Source organism: Salvelinus namaycush, chromosome 23 (assembly GCF_016432855.1).
Source record: "Salvelinus namaycush isolate Seneca chromosome 23, SaNama_1.0, whole genome shotgun sequence".
NCBI lineage: Eukaryota > Metazoa > Chordata > Actinopteri > Salmoniformes > Salmonidae > Salvelinus > Salvelinus namaycush.
The window spans coordinates 37681991-37699350 of record NC_052329.1 but is presented as its reverse complement, the minus strand read 5'-3'; the positions used below and the strand labels follow the sequence as shown (position 1 = coordinate 37699350).

The 17360-nt window shown below is 44.1% G+C and overlaps 1 protein-coding gene across 1 annotated transcript; it reads right to left on the bottom strand.

The window, feature by feature from the left end:
* Window positions 1–4117: 4117 nt before the first annotated feature.
* On the bottom strand, window positions 4118–16432 carry LOC120018849 (transmembrane protease serine 13-like). The gene is made up of 13 exons (XM_038962069.1): window positions 16315–16432; window positions 12570–12744; window positions 11672–11785; window positions 11076–11252; window positions 10793–10919; window positions 10374–10469; window positions 10064–10107; window positions 9781–9943; window positions 8828–9006; window positions 8472–8570; window positions 7847–7989; window positions 5968–6123; window positions 4118–4560 (listed from the first exon to the last, which is right to left on the bottom strand). Exons 1-13 carry the CDS (start codon window positions 16330–16332, stop codon window positions 4546–4548), a joined length of 1506 nt encoding a protein of 501 aa, XP_038817997.1. The 5' UTR covers window positions 16333–16432; the 3' UTR covers window positions 4118–4545.
* Window positions 16433–17360: the final 928 nt, after the last annotated feature.

Here is a 17360-nt window from a genome sequence, read left to right as displayed (position 1 = left end):
AACTCCACATTTTTAAGGTTAGGGTTAAAATATAGGCATTTATTCCAAAATCTTAAAGTTAGTCATTTACCCCTGAATGGTTAAAGTAAGGGTTAAGGTTTGGAATAGGCTTAAAACAAAAATTATCACTGGCTAAATCTATGATGTTAAAATGCCTATTTACTCTGTTCCATCTGACTGCGCAATCCACTGTCTCATCAGCCCAGCCAAGCAATTTATAAACCTGATGTCCACTATAAAAAGCATCTAGACATTATCTCACATTTCTTTTAGACTAACATTTCATTTTCAACAGCGGAGAGTCGGGACGAGACAGACAGGCAGGCAGCGTTACTCAGCCAGTCAAAATCATGAATCAACTGGCATCATTTTTATGGATATATGCAAAAAAATGTCAATTGAAAAAAGGTAAAACAAAATGAAGTACAGCTAGTTTGCAGTCTTTCCAGCTTCAGTTTGAAGCGATTGTGTTAGCTGTGTTGTTGGCTAGCTCCTCTGGACAACAGTGTCCTGACGAGTGAGCACATTTTCTTAACCAGGCGAAATCGGGCCTCATTAACTCATTGTTGTGGATGGATCCAAATGTTACTAGAAAACAGCTGTAATGGAAAATGTTATGTTTGTGCTTATCTAATAACCAATTTCTGTGTTTATGCAAGTGACTGATTGAACAAATCCTCACTATCAGTATCTGCAATTTGGCAGTAAGCCCAGACCCTTGTTTTGAGAACAAAAGGATATCTCAGTTTCAAGGTCTCAGCTTGGAGAGAAGAAACCTCGTGAGGTATTGGTCTGTCACGTGCATGAATCAGTATTGGTCGGTCACATGCATGAATCAAACATCAATGATGATTTAATTATGAATGATGAATAAGCTAAATCATGCCTATGTAACGTATCTGTAAGCAGTATATAAGAGATCTAACGGGACTTCCTCGATAGAGCTCCTGACAGACGTGTACTATGGTGCATCAAGTTTGTTGGAACCTCTCCAGTTAACTGTTAATAAACAATGATTAATTTAAGATTGTCCATATGTAGAATTTCCACAACACAGCTTAAACAAATGCAAATGCAGCTACTTTGCTGTTATTCTGGCAGTAAGTTAGCCGTAGTTGGCTAGCTAGCAAGCAAGGGATGAGAAAGTTGCCAGCAAGTATGGCAATGGAACATTTAGAACTAAAGACTGGGTCGCGTCCATAGATACAGAACAAAAAGACTTAACGACTGGGTCTGGCAACCGAACCGATAGAACGAACGACCAGCCGGCTTGGTTAGCAACCCTAGATTTGTGTCGGGCCTATATCTTGTGGAAGGATGAAATAGTATGAATAAATTCATCAAAATAAAGTTTTTTATGAAAATATGTCAATCATTATTTGAATATGTTTGTAAAATGATAATGCCCCAGAAGCCGGTGTTTGGAGGATTTATTGGCACGGTTTGCCAGCCCTTGACACACCAGTGCCAATATCAAATCAAATGTTGTTTGTCACATGCACCGAATACAACAGGTAGACCTTCCAGTGAAATGCTTACTTACAAGCCCTTAACCAACAATGCAGTTTTAAGAAAAATACATAAAAAAATAAAATAAATGTATGAAATAATTAAAAAGCAGCAGTAAAATAACAATAGCGAGGAGATATACAGGGGGTACCGATATAGAGTCAACATGCCGGGGTACCGGTTCGTCGAGGTAATTGAGGTCCTCCAAACTGTCACGCCCTGACCTTAGTTATCTATGTTTTCTTTATTACTTTGGTTAGGTCAGGGTGTGACGAGGGTGTGTATGCTTGTTTTGTATTGTCTAGGGTTTTTTGTATGTCTAGGGGTGTTGGTAAGTCTAGGCATATGTATGTCTATGGTGGCCTGAATTAATTCCCAATCAGAGGCAGCTGTTTATCGTTGTCTCTGATTGGGGACCATATTTAGGTTGCCATTTTCCCTTGGGTATTTTGTGGGTTCTTATTCTATGTTTAGTTGCCTGTCTGCACCAGCCATATTAGCTTCACAGTTCGTTTTGTTAGTTTTGTTCAGTGTTCATTCTTAGAATAAAGAAGAATGTACGCATACTACGCTGCACCTTGGTCTCCTCCTTTTGACGGCCGTGACACAAACACTGGCTTCTCGGGCATTACAGTCATTGTAAAGTGCCTTTGAATTCACTTTAAGAAACACGTTTGAGGATCATGCGGTGAGCTATGCATGCCTCCATTCATTTAGCCTAGCAAATGCTCATAAACTCAGCAAAAAAAGAAACAGCCCTTTTTCAGGACCCTGTCTTTCAAAGATAATTCGTAAAAATCCAAATAACTTCACAGATCTTCATTGTAAATGGTTTAAACACTGTTTCCCATGCTTGTTCAATGAACCATAAACAATTAATGAACATGCACCTGTGGAACGGTTGTTAAGACACTAACAACTTACAGACGTAGGCAATTAAGGTCACAGTTATGAAAACTTAGGACACTAAAGAGGCCTTTCTACTGACTCTGAAAACCACCAAAAGAAAGATGCCCAGGGTCCCTGCTCATCTGCGTGAACGTGCCTTAGGCATGCTGCAAGGAGGCATGAGGACTGCAGATGTGGCCAGGGCAATAAATTGCAATGTCCGTACTGTGAGATGCCTAAGACAGCGCTACAGGGAGACAGGACGGACAACTGATCGTCCTCGTAGTGGCAGACCACGTGTAACAACACTTGCACAGGATCGGTACATCCGAACATCACACCTGCGGGACAGGTACAGGATGGCAACAACAACTGCCCGAGTTACACCAGGAACGCACAATCCCTCCATCAGTGCTCATACTGTCCGCAATAGGCTGAGAGAGGCTAGACTGGGGGCTTGTAGGCCTGTTGTAAGGCAGGTCCTCACCAGACATCACAGGCAACAACGTCGCCTATGGGCATAAACCCACCGTCGCTGGACCAGACAGGACTCGCAAAAAGTGCTCTTCACTGACGAATCATGGTTTTGACTCACCAGGGGTGATGGTCGGATTCGCGTTTATCGTCGAAGGAATTAGCGTTACACCGAGGCCTGTACTCTGGAGTACGATCGATTTGGAGGTGGAGGGTCCATCATTGTCTGGGGCGGTGTGTCACAGCATCATCGGACTGAGCTTGTTGTCATTGCAGGCAATCTCAACGCTGTGTGTTACAGGGAAGACATCCTCCTCCCTCATGTGGTACCCTTCCTGCAGGCTCATCCTGACATGACCCTCCAGCATGACAATGCCACCAGCCATACTGCTCCTTCTGTGCGTGATTTCCTGCAAGACAGGAATGTCAGTGTTCTGCCATGGCCAGCGAAGAGAGCAGATCTCAATCCCATTGAGCACGTCTGGGACCTGTTGGATGGGAGGGTGACGGCTAGGGCCATTCCCCCCTGAAATGTCCGGGAACTTGCAGGTGCCTTAGTGGAAAAGTGGGGTAAGATCTCACAGCAAGAACAGGCAAATCTGGTGCAGTCCATGAGGAGATGCACTGCAGTACTTAATGCAGCTGGTGGCCACACCAGATACTGACCGTTACTTTTGATTTTGACCCCTTTGTTCAGGGACACATTATTCAATTTCTGTTAGTCACATGTCTGTGGAACTTGTTTAGTTTATGTCTCAGTTGTTGAATCTTGTTATGTTCATACAAGTATTTACACATGTTAAGTTTGCTGAAAATAAACGCAGTTGACAGTGAGAGGACGTTTCTTCTTCTGCTGAGTTTATATTCCTATGCCAGAGTCAACACAAATCTATTCTGTGACAACAATACCATGTGACAAGTGTTTATAGGCCATACCTGATGATATGCGGCAGCTGTGTTAAACCACAAATGTGTTTCTCTTGAATTCATCGCTGATCAGATACTTCAGTTGTAACTGGTTTTCGTCAGGTATCCCTCATTATAAACAAGGTACAGTCCCCTACAGTAGTTATACTCCTTTCTTTCCGATGAGTTTCACATAATTAACACTAAATCATGTCTGGAGATGAATCACAAAGCACTCTACATTCCTTATAGATGCAACAGAAATAAGCATGTAGTCTCTCCCAAAATATTAGATTTAATTATTATTTTTTAAACATAGGAGAGAACCTCCTGTCTCAGGTAAATGTCATAAATATCCTTACTGTAAGATTAGAAAAACAGATGGGATTTAAAATCATTCAAACCCAACACTGGAATCGGAGCCCAGAATGGATTGGCCTGGATTCACATATTATACATAGTGTAGCAGCCATTGGGCATAATTACAGTAAATACAATGCATTTTGTGATTTTAGAAGGTACAGTAAAGGAACAGAAGAACACAAGAACCATGGTCTTGTGTTAAAGTGCAGTATGCCTTTCCTGCTACTCCCTTAGCTAGTGGCCATCTTTTCATCTGTCGACCCTTCGATCTATCCATCTTGATCTGTCAATCTAGTATCATTCTGAGAGGACTTCATGGTGCGATGTTCAGAGAGGAAGGACAAAGAAGGCCGCCAGCGGTCTTTAGAGACAGGATGCGGCGAGGTCACTGGAAAGGAGGTGGCATCACAGACTTTCCAGCTGCAGAGGGAACAATGAGAGTTAACATACGCTATACATACAAACGTATGTGGACACCCCTTCAAATTAGTGGATTCGGCTATTTCAGCCACACCCGTTTCTGACGGGTGTATATAATCGAGCACACAGCCATAGACAAACATTGGCAGTATAATGCCCTTACTGAAGAGCTCAGTGACTTTCAACGTTGCACCGTCATAGGATGGCACCTTTCCAACAAGTCAGTTCGTCAAATTTCTAAACTGCTATAGATGCCCCGGTCAACTGTAAGTGCTGTTACTGTGAAGTGGAAACCTCTCGTAGCAACAACGGGTCAGCCGCAAAGTGGTAGGCCACACAAGCTCACAGAACGGGACCGGTGAGTTCTGAAGCACCTAGCGTGTAAAATCACCTGTCCTTGGTTGCAACACTGCCTCTGGAAGCAATGTCAGCACAATAACTATTCGTCAGGAGCTTCATGAAATGGGTTTCCATGGCCGAGCAGACGCACACAAGCCTAAGATCACCATGCGCAATGCCAAGCGTCGGCTGGAGTGGTGTAAAGCTTGCCGCCATTGGACTCCGGAGCAGTGGGAACGCATTTTATGGAGTGATGAATTACGCTTCACCATCTGGCAGTCTGACGGACGAATCTGGGTTTGGCGGATGCCAGGAGAATGCTACCTGCCCGAATGCATAGTGCCAACCGTAAAGTTTGGTGGCGGAAGAAAAATGGTCTGGGGCTGTTTTTCATAGTTTGAGCTAGATCCCTTAGTTGGGGCGGCAGGTAGCCTGACAGGTAGGACTGTTGGACCAGTAAACAAAAGGTTGCTGGATCGAATCCCTAAGCTGACAAGGTAAAAATCTGTAATTTTGTCCCTGAGCAAGGCAGTTAACCCACTGTTCCCGGGCGATTCTGTGCTTCCAACTTTGTGGCAACAGTTTGGGGAAGGCCCTTTCCTGTTTCAGCATGACAATCCCCGCGTGAACAACGTGAGGTCCATACAGAAATGGTTTGTCGAGATCAGTGTGGAAGAACTTGACTGGCCTGCACAAAGCCCTGACCTCTAGCCCATCAAACACCTTTGGGATGAATTGGAACGCTGACTGCGAGCCAGGCCTTATCGCCCAACATTAGTGCCTGACCTCACTAACGCTCGTGACTGAATGGAAGCAAGTCCCCGCACCAATGTTCCAACATCTAGTAGAAAGCCTTCCCAGAAGAGTGGAGGCTCTTATAGCAGCAGAGGAGGGACCAACTCCATATTAATGCCCATGACTTTGGAATGAGATGTTCGACGAGCAGGTGTCCACATACTTTTGGTCAAGTAGTGTAAGTCAATGGAAGGTGAGCTGTGTATTAGGTGTGTATTGCATGGTGTGGTTTGATGGAACACAGGCAATCCAGGTAGTTTCTCTTCATCTCACCTGCATCTTGCTGTAGATCCAGGGCAGTAGGCTGGACACTTTGGTGTAGACTCCCGGCCTGTTACTCTGCCCACAGCCGCTGCCCCAGCTGGTCACGCCCACCAGCTGCCAAAGGTTGTCACTGGCTTGGCACACCAGAGGACCACCACTGTCTCCCTGTGAGAGAAGAGGAGAGAATGGATGAATGAACAGTTGAAGTGAGTGGCCAAGGTGTGGAAAGCACCTGCTACAATATACTGTATGTTTTCATGTCGTGGATAGCAGATGAGGTAGAAGGGAATTTGAGTAGTGGGAGAGATAATTTTCTCAGCCCAAAGGCGTCTAAGATGAGGACAAGAGTTGGTGAGTAGCAGGAGAGGACAGCTGTGGATTACTGACATTCCGAATTTTAATGAGTAATGTTGGCACCAAACGTTCTAAGACAGTTAGTTAGACTCTGGGAAGAATTTAGAATGTTGCTGTCATGGAACATCTGGTGTCCTTACGGAGGTCAGTTTGACAAACTCAGCATTTATGGCTCTGTAAAAAAAATAAAAAAAAATAAAAAAAATGTTTTTAAAGTCTTTTGTATGTTAATGGAATAGGGAGAGATTGAGGTGAAAGGTAGGAGAAGGAAGGCTGAAAGACTAGTCGGTCAAAATGGAAGCCATGCTGACAGCGGGCACATTGTACATGTGCTCTAGAGGCAGCGGCTTAAACCTCTAGAGCACCCTAGGGGCCTCATTTCTAACCGCTGCGTAAATTTCACACAAAAAAATATTGAGATTTATAAACTTGGTGTACGCCGTACATACACGTTTCCCGTTATAAATCAGACTTGACGTAAAACTGCGCGTGTGAACAAGCATTATAACTCAGCCTGGAAAACACCCTCCATTCAACTTTTATGGTAACACTAAAGCCTTCTATTTTCTGTATAACTTGGAACTATTGGAATTAGGCCACGGCAGTTTCTAAAAGAAAGAGCAATTGCGAAGTTTTTGGAGGTGTTGGCAGAAATGTTTAATCTTTTGCAATAACTCATGCTGTATCTGGCAAAGAACTGGGACAGTTTCTGAAAGAGAAAACAATGGCTAATTGTTGTGGACCTGCCAGCAGAACATTTTAGTTCAACAATGTTTTGCATTGACTTTTCCCCCAACCTAAATATGCCGGACTGCGAATTCTAAAACATTGTCTAGGCTACTCAAAACATTTTAAATTACAGTAGGCTTCTCACAGTAGTTGCATACATTATGCAATGTAAAATATCAACTGTAATGTTCACCTGTTAAATTCAAGTGTCTGTTCACCTGTTCAATTCAACTGTACGTGCTGCCTATGGGATCGCATAGTCTACATAAAAACTTGAAATACATAGCCTATCTATTTACTAGGCCACTAGGCCCAATTAAATGAGATGTGCATGGTATTTTTTTAAATGGCTACTTCGTGAATGCATCACGGCCAAAAAAAGGTGAGGAATTTATTCTGCAATGGTTATAATATGAAATAAAATAGGAAATAGATGTGTCTAATTATTTTAGATTCCAAAAACAAAAAACATTTTCGCTCTTCTCACTAATGGCAAATGGCTGCATCTCGTTCCCCTTTTTTTAGATAGTAAGCGCGTCATCATATCCCGTATGTGCACAAAATACTTATTTGCCTGCTTGCAATACAATACTTCAAGCACTAGAAAATGTGTTTAGGCATGGTCTGACGTTTGCGTGGAGGTAAGCATATTCTCACGCCGAGTTCAGTTTGTATAAATGCCAACTTTTGCGGTAAAACTGCAGCACGCATGGTTTGGGGTATATTTTGTACGTACACAATGTTTATAAAATGAGTCCCAAGCCCTGTAAATAGAAGAATTCAACTGCAATATGTGGACATGTACCTGACAGGAGTCCCTGCCCCCGTTGAGATCACCGGCACACAGCATGTTGTTGGACACACTGCCAGAGTATACCTTGGAGCTGTTACACACACGCACGTCGATGATGTCAACGGCCACCTCCATCAGGTCTTTGGAGGGTTTCGCTGTGAAGGGACACATACAGTACACGGTCATTCTCCAAACACACACACACACACACACACACTTCAGCTAGCGACACTATGGCTAGTTGCACTATGTGAACTGTTGCTCTACTGAATATAGCATGTGTTTTCTGCAATGAAAAGACATTGAGATTGGATGAATGATGCACGTGTAGCCTCCTTTCTCCACATCACTCTCTTTATATCACAGAGACGGCAATTCTGGTAATTCTGGGAAATGCCAGATGGGCTGGTTCATTTTTAACCCAGTGGGCCTGTCCAAATTGTTGTTGTTTCTTGTGCAAAATGATAAAAAAAAGGGCTGGTGTGGGGGCCTCGAGGATAGAAATGGGCCGGTGTGTGAGAAATACCCGGTCCGAATTCTGGTCCCAGTCTGTCCCTGTTGTCTGTCCCTGTCACTCTAGATAAGCATTATTTAATTTAGTACAGTCCATTTCTCACTCCCTTGTCTCTCTTCCTACCTGCCCCCTCATCTGTTGTTCCGAATCCCGAGGTCCAGCATTTGGTTCCATGGGGTAATGTCTGGTCAAAGGCTGGCAGACAGGCAGGCTGAACTGCATCTGAATCAAAAAAAGACAAACAGTAAGTTAGATAAACAGAGTGGGCATTCTGACTTCAGACACATACGTAACACACAGTTACAAACAATGACACACACGTACGCACACACACCCATACGAGGTTACCATTCTGAGTGTGGATGCATCCCGGACATTTAGAGTTCAAAGGTCAAACATTTTTACAGTGCTGTACCAACATTGATGCTAGCGTTTCCCTAGCGTTTCTCTGATATTGAAGGAATAGAGCCGGGACTCACTAGTGAAGTCCACTGGTGAGGCCAGCTTCAGTATGGCGATGTCCTGGTCGTTGGTTACATTGTTGTAGTTCTCATTCACGATGATCTTCTCCACGAGGTAGGGAGAAGGAAGCTTGTCTTGTGACACCACTCCTCCGTACACACGCCACCTACTGGCATCACGGACCGGGGGGAACGACCTTCAATGGGCACGGGAAAAAATACAATAAAACATATATTACTTTACTTCTCAAACCAAGGCTGTAGCTTATGACACAGATTATGTTATTATTATTATTATTATTATGGTAATAAGGTGTATAATTGAGTTGAGATTGGTTGTCAAGGTGAGGGTTGTTGAGGTGATGAGGGGTTGCCATGCTGCTTATTCTTGAGTCGTGCTGAGCGAGATGCTGCACAGATTCACTACTAGTCTGTGTTTTATATGGATATGTGCAAGTAAAAGGACTGACATTCTCCTGAGGCTAGTGGCGCGTTCATGACCCTGTCGGAAACTCGGGAAATACAAGCTTCAGAGTGGGGGAAAAAATCCATTTGAATTGTCCTCTAACTGGTCATTAAAAGTCAGAATCCCTAGCATCGCCTGAGTACTCCGGTGTTTTTGGATATGCTGAACTCTGACTTAGGAAATTACTTTGACAACAGCATTTTTGGACTTTAAATGACTTTTTGTTGTTTCATTCATCAAAAACAATCCATTTATATGTTGTTGTTTTTTACACTGTTCACGAGCATTATAGCTGTACTTTCCGTTTATGGTTGGAGCAGCTAGCTTGCCGTTAGTCAATTGGCATTCTCAACGAGTTCCAAAAAAGTCGGATTTCACTCCGACTATTCATGAACGCAGCAGAGAGGGTACGGTGGAGCTATTACCAAGGGTCTACATAGCGCGTCTAGAATTAGAACCAAGGGATCCGTTTGGAACTGAGCATTGTTGTCCTCTAGTCACTGACCTGGGGAAGCAGTGGGCGGCTGTCACCACAAAGTCAGGGGACACCAGGACCCCTCCACATATGTGCGATCCACCAAAGTGTAGAGAGAGTTGCCAGGGCCATTGGCCCAGCTTGGCAACACTGCCCCCTATGATCCGGGATGACAACTGTTGACGTCCACAATCTTGGAAAAGGGGAAGAAGTGATCAAATGTTTGTATCTAATTATAACTAGAAGTCAGATTTCAAATAGAAGGTTGATATAGACCTGCCTGGTGAAATATGAACAGATGAGGGCTCCTTACCAATACACTTCAGAGAGACAGTATTCTGGTCTGGGCAGGACGAGCTACACAGCAACAGAAGCACAACCATGTCAGGAACTTCGGATCTAACATTAAACCACACTGGGATTTGTGCAGCATGGTTACAGTTGATTTGAAACTTCCTTCATGAGGCTTATAATGCAGCTATAATGATGACGTAACATTACATCCCGACCAGTCATGACAGATAATGACAGTGTGTGACTTAACGCCATCATTCCCTCAACATTACATGGGACTAAAATGAGTAAATACATATGTGCTAAGGTTTGTAGAGGAGTTCTCTTACCTGACGTTGACCTGGCCCTGGATGGGTAAAGACGATCTGTTGTTCAGGGTTAGACCAATTGACTGCTGGGATTTCACTGCCTTGGTTGCAAAGGACCTGCATGGTCGACACACACAAACACATTTAGATTCTGTCGGCCAAAGCAATACGAGAATCAATTCCCCTCCCATGAAGCATTCCCAGAAAGTCAATTTGCCACAGGCACACCAACCCGAGAGAGAGAGGAGCGCAGAGATTCAATCTGAGAGTAAATACTGAAAATGGCAGCAGTGAAATTAGACGTCACCGAGCAAATGTCTGTGAGAGAAAGTAGTTACTTTGAGAGGTAGCGTATACAAAAAAGGCTGTTGTGAGAGAAAGTGATTGCTCTCTAAAGGTAGCTTATAAAATGGCTGTTGTGAAATAAGGGGATGTCTTACTTTCTGAAGCCCAGTTGGGCACAGGTACGGTCGGCGTAGCTCTGGTCCCATCCCTGGTAACACACCGGGAGAAAACGACCATCCTGAGACGTTCTGACCTGTAGAGCACCGTCCGCCCCAAACCTCACTGGAGAGAGAAGGAGAGGAGGGGATAGAATAACAAGATACGAAAAGGGTTATGTTTCTCTGCTTGTCATACCTCGTCCACCTGGCTTTCATTTCTGTACACCTACCTGCAAGCCCGTATGTCTGTCTGTTGTGTCGTGTGTGAGAGTGTGCTTACCACAGCTGGACTCGTCCGTGCCCAGTTGGCAGTCCCGCAGAGCGTCACATTGGACGGTGGAGTTGGAGCAGGTGTCATGAACGGGCACGCTCAACTGCTTCTCATGGTGCCCCTCATCCTCACTGTCATGGTGGTCGACGGTGGCAGCCGCTGTTGCCAACCTGGTACCGTAATGCACTACCCAGAGAGAGAGAGAGAGCGAGAGCGAGAGCGAGAGAGAGATGTCACAGCTGATTTGAAACAGCCTTCATGAGGCCTATAATGTAGCTAGCTATAAGAGACAGATAGAGAGAGGCAGGGGAAGGGTTGGATGGGATAGGTTGGGGGGCACGGAGAACGTGTAAGGGTGGGGAGAAGAGGAGAGACAGAGGAAGTGGTAGCAGAGGAAGACTGTAAATGTCTGTACAAATACAGAAGGGAAAGGGGGGATACCTAGTCAGTTGCACAACTGAATTGCATTCAACCGAAATGTGTCTCCCGCATTTAACCCAACCCCTCCTGAATCAGAGAGTAGCTTACAAATAAATGAGTAAACAGGCACACATACATGAGTAACAACACCATATGAATAAATATGACGACAACCCTGGCCTTACCTCCTAGCCAGATGGCAATGGCCAGGAGGAGCAGCAGAACGATGCCTGCTGACCCACCAAAGCACTTGGCACTATGATTGCAGAATTTGTGTTTCTTCTTGTTGTCAGGAAGAGCTGAAACAACACACACAACATACACATCAAAACAGATATATCTTCCCCAGGAGACCATATACAAACATTACACTGAGAGTGCAAAAACCTAAAGAACACCTTCCTAATATTGAGTCGCACTCCCGTTTGCCTTCACATTGGATCATGGACTCTACAAGGTGTCGAAAGCATTCCTCAGAGATACTGGCCAATGATGACTCCAATGCTTCCCATAGTTATGTCAGGTTGGTTGGATGTCCTTTGGGTGGTGGACCATTCTTGAAACACACGGGAATCTGTTGAGCGTGAAAAAGCCAGCAGGATTGAAGTTCTTTACACTCTTAACCCAGTGTGCCTGGCACCTACTGTCTTGCCCATTCACCCTCTGAACGGCACACATACACAATCCATGTCTCAATTGTCTCAAGGCTTAAAAATCCTTCTTTAACCTGTCTCCACCCCTTCATATACACTGATTGAAGTGGATTTTACAAGTGACATCAATAAGGGATCATAGCTTTCACCTGGACTCACCTGGTCAGTCTACATCACGGACAGAGCAGGTGTTCCTAATGTTCTGTACACTCAGTGTATAGACACCACATAATGCAGACAGATAACTAGGGAGTTAAAATCCCACTCCTTTCTTAAGGATGTTTTTGTATTGCTACCACTTCTGTTGAAACTCTGATTATTTTACACTACTTTCACTGGTGGTTTGTAGTCCCCTGAAAGCAAATAAGGAATGGAGGGAACTAGACTGGGACAGAACTGGGATAGTCAGTAGATAGAGAGTACGACTCACATATACTGGGCTGGCAGATGTGCTGCGCAGCCACTGGTGGGGGGTGTTGGGGGATGTAGTATAGCTGGTTGGGAGGAGTGTGCCGCGGACCCGCCCCATAGACTGCCTCTTCATAGGACTGGAGGGGCAGGGCGGTGTGCACCTCAACAGAGTAGTATGGAGGAGGGAGCTCGTTCTGAAGGGGAGAACACAGAGGGAAAAGACAAAAGGTTAAGCAGTCAGTCATTCAAAGAAATATTCGGATCAAACGTCCATGTGGGAACTTAAAGTCCCAGTGTTTTGTATCATATTGTATATATTTAACACTGTAAAAGTGTCAAAAAAACAATTTAATCAGTTTTATTTCCTGATAGTTGGTGATTGATAATACAATCTACACAGGACCTTCAAAATGACGTCGCTAGGCGGTATAGGTTTATGGCCCAGTGCAGTCAAAACCGTGATTTCCCTGTGTTTTATATAATAATACTTTGAAATTGTACAAAATATGATAATGCTGTTTTAATGTAAGAGCTGTTGGAAAAGACAGTCTGAAATGTCATTGTTTTGTTGGGGTGGAGTTTTGGGCTGCCTGGTGACATCACTAGATGGTAAATTAGTTAATAGACCAATAAGAAAGAGGGTTCCAAACCTCTCTACCAATAACAGCTTTTCTTGAGTTTTCCCCTCCCCACTCAGACCACTCCAAGACAGTCCTAGGAAAATTCTTGCTTGAGAAATTGCTCTTTGCTAAAAAGCTATTTGTTTGTCTTTGATCATTTTAATTGAGAACAATCACAGTAAGGTACTTAATTATTAGCCAGAAATTATTTGATATTGAGATAAAAATGTTGATTGGATATTTAATAGACCAATAACAGAGTTCAAAACCATTCTGCCAATAACAGCTAGTTTTCAGTTTTCTCCTCCCCACTCAGTTCACTCCTAGACAATCTTAGCAAAAGTATTTTTTGAGAAAGTGTTTTGCTAAAAAGCTATTTTTGTTAATTTTTTACTATTACAAAACTATTACAGAAAGGCACTGAATTGTTTGCCAGAAATGATTTGATATTGAGATTTTTTTTTAAAACGTCTGCATTGGGCCTTTAATAAACCCCAGTAAAACAACTTCCATGCAGGAACCCCGATTCTTCCATAAACAACAGTGTATGGGGGTGCTGCCTAGAGGACACATGTTGATTGCGAACAGGGCTTACAGATGGTTGATGATTGGTGAAAAACAACCACATTCTAGTATCTACAAGTTAGATATAACTCATTGTCGGCCATAATCATATCATCCTCATCGAGCAAGTGTGAGATCCCAACACCTGAATAACCAACTCAAGCACAATGGAAGGTCCCATGTCTCTAGGCAACAATGTGCCGAGATTCCCAATTGGCCCCTTATTCATTTCCTCCACTCTTTATCATGCTCTCATTTCTGCTTTATATTCATCTGCTCCTCATAGCGCTATCAAGCATCTCAGACAATAGAGCTAATCAACGTTGCCAAGGACAAGCTCACATTGCCCCCCCCAGGAGTCTCTGTTGTTGCCACGGAGAAGAAAGGTGGCTGCCATGGAGACAACAGAACAGCAAATTCCAAAAGGAAGTTGTGGTCGTCCCCCTGTCCCTGGCTGGCTGCTGCCAGGTTGTATCACACACGCAGGTGATTTGTAACCCACATTCAAACACAGGTGCAGGTCGGTCAGTCTGATAGTGTGCTTCCCCCCCCCCCTGGTGCTGGATGACAGACAGCCAGGGTTCAATATTGCCTTTGAGTTCTGTCTCTCTTTTCCTTGACGCTAAATGGACACCTTTTCACTTTACACTGTGTGTTTATTCAGGGAGGAGGGAGGGTGGGGGGTGGGGTGCATTCCAGTCATGTTTCCTTATGACGATGACATTGCTTTTAACTTCCCTAACGGTTTCTGATGTTGGGACTTTGGCTGATCTGCGCATGGCAATGTTTATGTTGCAATGACCGACATGGAAAGAATCTGCTTCCTGTACAACATGCAGGCACACACATAAATTACCTCCACACTGATTCCCACCGTTAGTTTTTATTCTGTTTATTTAGAACCTAACGGACAACTAGATAAAGCTCAAACCAAGTTTATTCACCCACCGGGTCAAACAGCTGCAAAGACAAAGACATGTTTACACGAGCACATATTTATATCTTCCTCCTACGCTGAGTCTCCTCGCACATCTGGACAGCCAATACATCTCTGTTGCTAGACAGGACTTTAGTGATTCCTGTTCTCTCACTTCATCTGACTTGACCTAGGCCCAACTTCCTCACTCCTCCCCAAATCACGGCTGTCCTGCCTTATCTGTTGACTGAAACCAGACTGTGGCCCTTCTCCTCCCCCTAGGACACCTGAGACGTAACAATAACATGTTCTTCCTGCACTCCCCTTTCTCACTCAGTAGATTTCCACACCCTCAGTTCTAACATGGTAACATGAATAAGGCTATTTCAAGTTCAGAAGTTATTACCCAACACCACAACGGATGAGTAGTGTGCTCTTGCTCTACATCTACAGTGGATGTGCTATGGATTGGTGGAGATTTACACATCATTGCAAAATTCTTAGGTGGAGTTTTGATTTCAGAGGGCCTAGGCTGTAGTGATGATCACAAGGATCACTAGATCCTTTAGGTCTACAGCAGACGTGGATCATATCGAAGTGTTTGTCTGGTTGAGGATGATGAGCACAACAATAAACAAAGATGGGACTTGTTGTTGTCTGTCTTGGTGACAGAGAGAAGTCTCCAGGGCACAGTCAGTAATAATACCAGTTTATAACCTAAACCTTTTCTTTGGTAAACAGCTCCGGTTTCATGACCATTGGGCACCAAACTCCAACGCAATCGAACCAGAATGCTGCCCCAGGTGGATATTCAGTTGGTGGAAGAGCCGGCTTGCCTGAATTCCCAACTGAATCGACATAGGTCAATAGACATTGTTCCAGGTTTTAGGTTTCGGTTACATTTCAAAGGGAAGACCGTACATATAAACAATGAAGTCGTTATATACTGTAACTTTGAACTTCAATTCCAAAGAGTACCTTTGAGCTCAATAGTAGATGTGTAGGTAAAATGGAACCAGCCCATATTGATTGTTGATTCACTAATCGATACAGATAAATCCTCTCTGTTACAGATTGAACATCACAGTAGCAGGGTAGAGTGGGCCTATTGGGCTCATTTCCACCAAAAGCCTTATTTCACAATCTGCCACCCGTATTTTGGTTCCACAAACTGGGTGAATAGACTAGTTTGAGACATAAAACCACTATCCATTTAGATGAAGAACCTTGACTTTCAACACAATATTTTCCACATGGAGGATTCAACATCAATTCAAAACACCATGCGAAGCAACACAGTAGAGAGATCGGAGACAGAGGCAATCGCAATGAGATCATATGGGGCTCCAGCTACACACCAGCTTGACCCTGTGCCTCGGTCTCCTGGTATCAACACAAATTGGTTCACGTATCCTGCAATCTGTCCATAATGTGGCAAAAAGTACAACTTTTGAGAACATCAGCAATACACAAGGAAAGGCCACTTTTAGTTAAATAACCCACCCTGACAGAGGTGAAAGTGAGAGTACGAGTACAGCATGGTCAGTGTGTGAGAAAGAAAAGAGTCTTGTTTTGGAAGCTGGTGACAGAAGTCAGCACAGGGGAAACAGATAGAGAACCAGAGAAGCAGAGAACAAGGAGGAGAGGATAAAGGAAGGACTTACAGGGTCATGCTTTGCCATCGGACGCTGGGGGAGCAGTGAGGAGAGTGGAGGTGAGACCTGGTAGGAGAGGCTTTCACAGGGCCACTCAAACAGTCACAGAACGGTGATCAGAGCTGACGCCACATTTGGCACTCCTTCTTTCCTCTCACTGTCTAACCCTGAACACCTCCACCCAGGCCACCCAGGTGGGACTGCCCCCCTCCATCCAACCCCTCCCTCTCTCATCTCCTCTTCACTGAAATTGGTGTGTCCCAGTGCGCTACTTTCCCACCCGCCAGACCGGTTTCAAGGCAGCCAAGGAGAGACAAAGATTGATTCACACCGTGTGGCCTGCTCCATTCCGGCTCAGGTGACACCAGCTGGGCAATCAGAGCCAGGGACCAAAATGGCGTCCTCTCAGACAGCCACGTTTGACCTATGTGGCAGATCTTTTTCTCAGGACCTCAGTTTGAAAAACTCTGTCTGTCAGTAAAGACACAAATCATGTGATGTAGAGTTGTTCCAAATACGTAGCAGTTAATCCAATCAAATATGTAGACATTATATTGAAATATTGAGTTTAAATAACCATCAAACTCAAATAAATGTACAAAACAAAATCGTGTTGCCCATACACATACTTCATCTTCATAATCATGTAACACAGGGATGTTCATGAAATGAACCGTGCTTAGGGAAGCCAATAGAATGGCGCCGTGTCATCGCAGTTAACGGACTTTAGATATCTTACTCAATATGCCTTTCGTGAGCCCACAGTATTTATAGAAAGTGCTTTGTCATAAAACAAGAGCTTCCTTATGGGAAGAATGTGTTTATTTTGTGAGGTGTTTTTTGTCCCCCCCACCGTGTGTAACTGAGTTTGTGTGCATGCTTTGGTGCAGGTAGAACATATTTCATTAGTGATGTCCAGGTGTACAAAAATGAGCTCAGACTGCATTCCTTCTACTAGAGAAAGCACAGGCATGCAGACAAGCACCCGTATTCACTCACACACGCACGCGCGCACGCACGCACACATTTTAAAGTCAAATTATCTTAGTTTCATT

What these genes read in the sequence shown, in the direction of transcription:
- LOC120018849 (XM_038962069.1), bottom strand. An exon ending in CACGGACGAGTCCAGCTGTG is followed by an intron (nt 10,920 to 11,075) that starts GTAAGCACACTC and finishes TTCTCTCTCCAG; the next exon opens with TGAGGTTTGGGGCGGACGGT. An exon ending in AACAACAGATGAGGGGGCAG is followed by an intron (nt 7,990 to 8,471) that starts GTAGGAAGAGAG and finishes GTCCCTTCACAG; the next exon opens with CGAAACCCTCCAAAGACCTG.